At 27.2% G+C, this 2,876-nt stretch overlaps 1 protein-coding gene across 1 annotated transcript; it reads left to right on the forward strand.

Annotated features, from left to right (window-relative positions):
- The first annotated feature begins 659 nt into the window (after positions 1–659).
- Positions 660–1,686, forward strand: LOC107930992 (40S ribosomal protein S20-2). Its single transcript, XM_016862770.2, has 3 exons — positions 660–860; positions 931–1,042; positions 1,543–1,686. The coding sequence occupies exons 1-3, from the start codon at positions 751–753 to the stop codon at positions 1,684–1,686; spliced, it is 366 nt and encodes a 121-aa protein (XP_016718259.1). The 5' UTR covers positions 660–750.
- Positions 1,687–2,876: the final 1,190 nt, after the last annotated feature.

The raw sequence follows: 2,876 nt of genomic DNA on the forward strand, positions 1-2,876 counted from the left end.
TAAAATGTGCCTAAAAGTCCCTATACTTTTCAAAAATTCAGAATTTAGTCATTGTACTTTTATTTCATGGAATTTAGTCCCTCTACTTTCAGATTTCAAAAACCAAGTCCTATTGTCAACTTTATTTGTTAAATTCAAGTTAATTACAAAGTCATTTTCTTAATTACATGGCTACTAAGTGAGTATTTTTTATTTTAAAAATATCATAGTAACGAATTTAACAAATAAAGTTAACAATGTTAACAGTTGAACTTAAATTTTGAATTCAAAAAAGCAAAGGAATTAAATCTCATGAAATATAAGTATAAGGACTAAATCCCTAATTTTCGAAAAGTACAAAGACTTGTCGCATATTTTAACATTTTCATTTTTAGTAAATTGTTTTTCTACTGATAATAAAATTCTTAACAAAAAATTGATGAACCAAAGGGATTGAATGTCTCTTATCTCTTTATTTACTCCTCTTTACAGCCACTTTGTTAGCATATGATTAGCTGTTAGTTTTTCGGGAAAGTATATTGGGCTTTTACCCAAAAGCCCAATATGAAAATTAGGGTAAACCTAAGTTGACATATTATATACATAAGAGAAACTTTAACCTAATTTTAATTTCTTGAAAGCAAAGCAAACTTCTTTCCCACCAAAAAGGGATAGAAATTTATTCTTCTTTCAAAATAAAAAATTATTCTTTTTTGAATACATATTTCGATTTTTTTTTTCATTTTATGAACATAGATTTCAATTTAAACAATGACATATGCACCCATGAAGCCTACTAAGCCTGGTTATGAAGAACCACATGAGCAAATACGTAAGATAAGGATTACCCTTTGTTCAAAAAATGTGAAGAACTTGGAGAAAGATATTTAAAACAATACATAATTATATATTGCTTTTTATAATTATTACTAAAATTTTGGTGAAATTTTCAGTTTGCAGTGATTTGATCCAAGCTGCTAAAGCTAAAGCTATTAGGGTTAAGGGACCGGTGAGAATACCTACAAAAGTCCTACGTATCACGAGGAAGGCTCCTTGTGGTGAAGGTATTCTAAACAAAAAAACCACATCAATTTATCCAATTTAGGGTTTTAGCTTTATCCTTGTTTCGAAATTATGATCGTTCCACTTACTTTTTGTTCTTTTTTTTTTTAATGTTGTTGGAATCGGATCAATTTGATCGGTTTTCATTTAGACTGTGTTATTGAATAAGGTTTTGAATGAATTGCTCAAAATCATTATTTGGTAGATTGAATTGGGTTTTTTTCTCTTTATCTTTTGACCCAATTTATTAGCTTGGGCTATAAATTTTGACCCAAACTACTAAAATAAAATTTTGGCCCAAATAAAAATGAAATAAAAGTCAAATCTATATTAAATTTATTATTTATTTGTCCCTATAAAATTTTGAAGATTTTTGTTTTTTAAATTTTTTGGGTGATTGAATTGGAAATAAATGATTCCATTAATTTGATTAAATTCTAAAATCATTCCTTTTTGGGTCAAATCTTATACAAATTTGTATGAAAATTTTTTGTATGTGCTGGAACCAACACATGGGACATATATGAGCTAAGGATCCACAAGAGATTGATAGATTTGTATAGCACACCAGATGTGGTGAAGCAAGTCACTTCAATTACCATGGAACCTGGTGTTCAAGTTGAAGTTACTATTGTTGATGTTTGAGACACCCCTTTGCTTTTACTATTTTATCCTTTTTAGGGTTTAAGATTTTTGTTTTATTGTATAGTAATTAATATTCAATTTTAAGGTTTAAGATTTTTAAGTTATTTAGGGTTTAGGTTTTCAATCTCCAAATAATTTATTTGGTATTTTCAGGTGTTAGAATTCTTATTATTGAACTTTCCATATATTATTTATAGAGTTTTTTAGTATTGTGTGGAAGTAAAGGCATTGCTTGAACTTCATATTGGTTATAAGTATGATTTAGTGTTTGTTTGATAATTATGGTAAAATAAAATCAATAGATTAATTTTTTTTAATGGAATCGATTACTCATTAAATACACTGTAGCAGTTATTCCTCAATACAAAATATTAAATGATTTTGTTATTTTATTGTTAAACAATTTAAATATATATTTAAAATTAATGTATTTTTCATGTTTATTTTATTTTTTACTAAGACTAATCTATTTTTGAGGCTTATAGTAATATTATATTTACAATTAGGGAATAATATTTAGTTCTTTCGATCTGTTTTTTTATTGAATTGACTTAATTTACCATAATTTACAAAAACTAATTTGATCAAATCAAAGTTCAAGAACCAACATAATTGAATTGTTTTTAGGTTGACCGGTTCAATCGATTAAGTGACTTCAGTTATTGAACTTGAATAATATATTTTTTGTAATATCCTGATTTTGGGCCTAGTCGGAATAGCAATTTCGTGACCACAAAATCCGAGATAGAAATAATTATTTTATGATTATTTTGAGGTCTATGATATGATTGCATGATTGTGTAAAAATTTCGTGAAGAAATTTTATGCATAAAGTGCTTAAATTGAAATTAGGGACTAAATCGAATAATTTGTAAAACTTGCATTCTAGAAGTTTCTAGTATGAAATTGTTTTGAAATATTAATTAGGAGGTCTTAAATAGCAATTTTATCAATTTCTAAGTCTATGGACAAAAATTGGACATGGATGGAATTTTTGGAAAGTTTAGTAGTAAGGGCATTTTGGTCATTTAGGGGTAAAATGAATTAAAATACAAAATTAAAAGCCAATTTTACTCATCTTCAACCCCATGGCCGAATATAGCAAGGAGAAACCATGGCTAGGGTTTTTCAAGCTTCCAAGCTCGATTAGCAAGGAAAACTGAAATTCGGGCTAAAATGGAAAAATACCA

The sequence above is a fragment of the Gossypium hirsutum genome, chromosome A12, assembly GCF_007990345.1.
Source record: "Gossypium hirsutum isolate 1008001.06 chromosome A12, Gossypium_hirsutum_v2.1, whole genome shotgun sequence".
Lineage (NCBI taxonomy): Eukaryota > Viridiplantae > Streptophyta > Magnoliopsida > Malvales > Malvaceae > Gossypium > Gossypium hirsutum.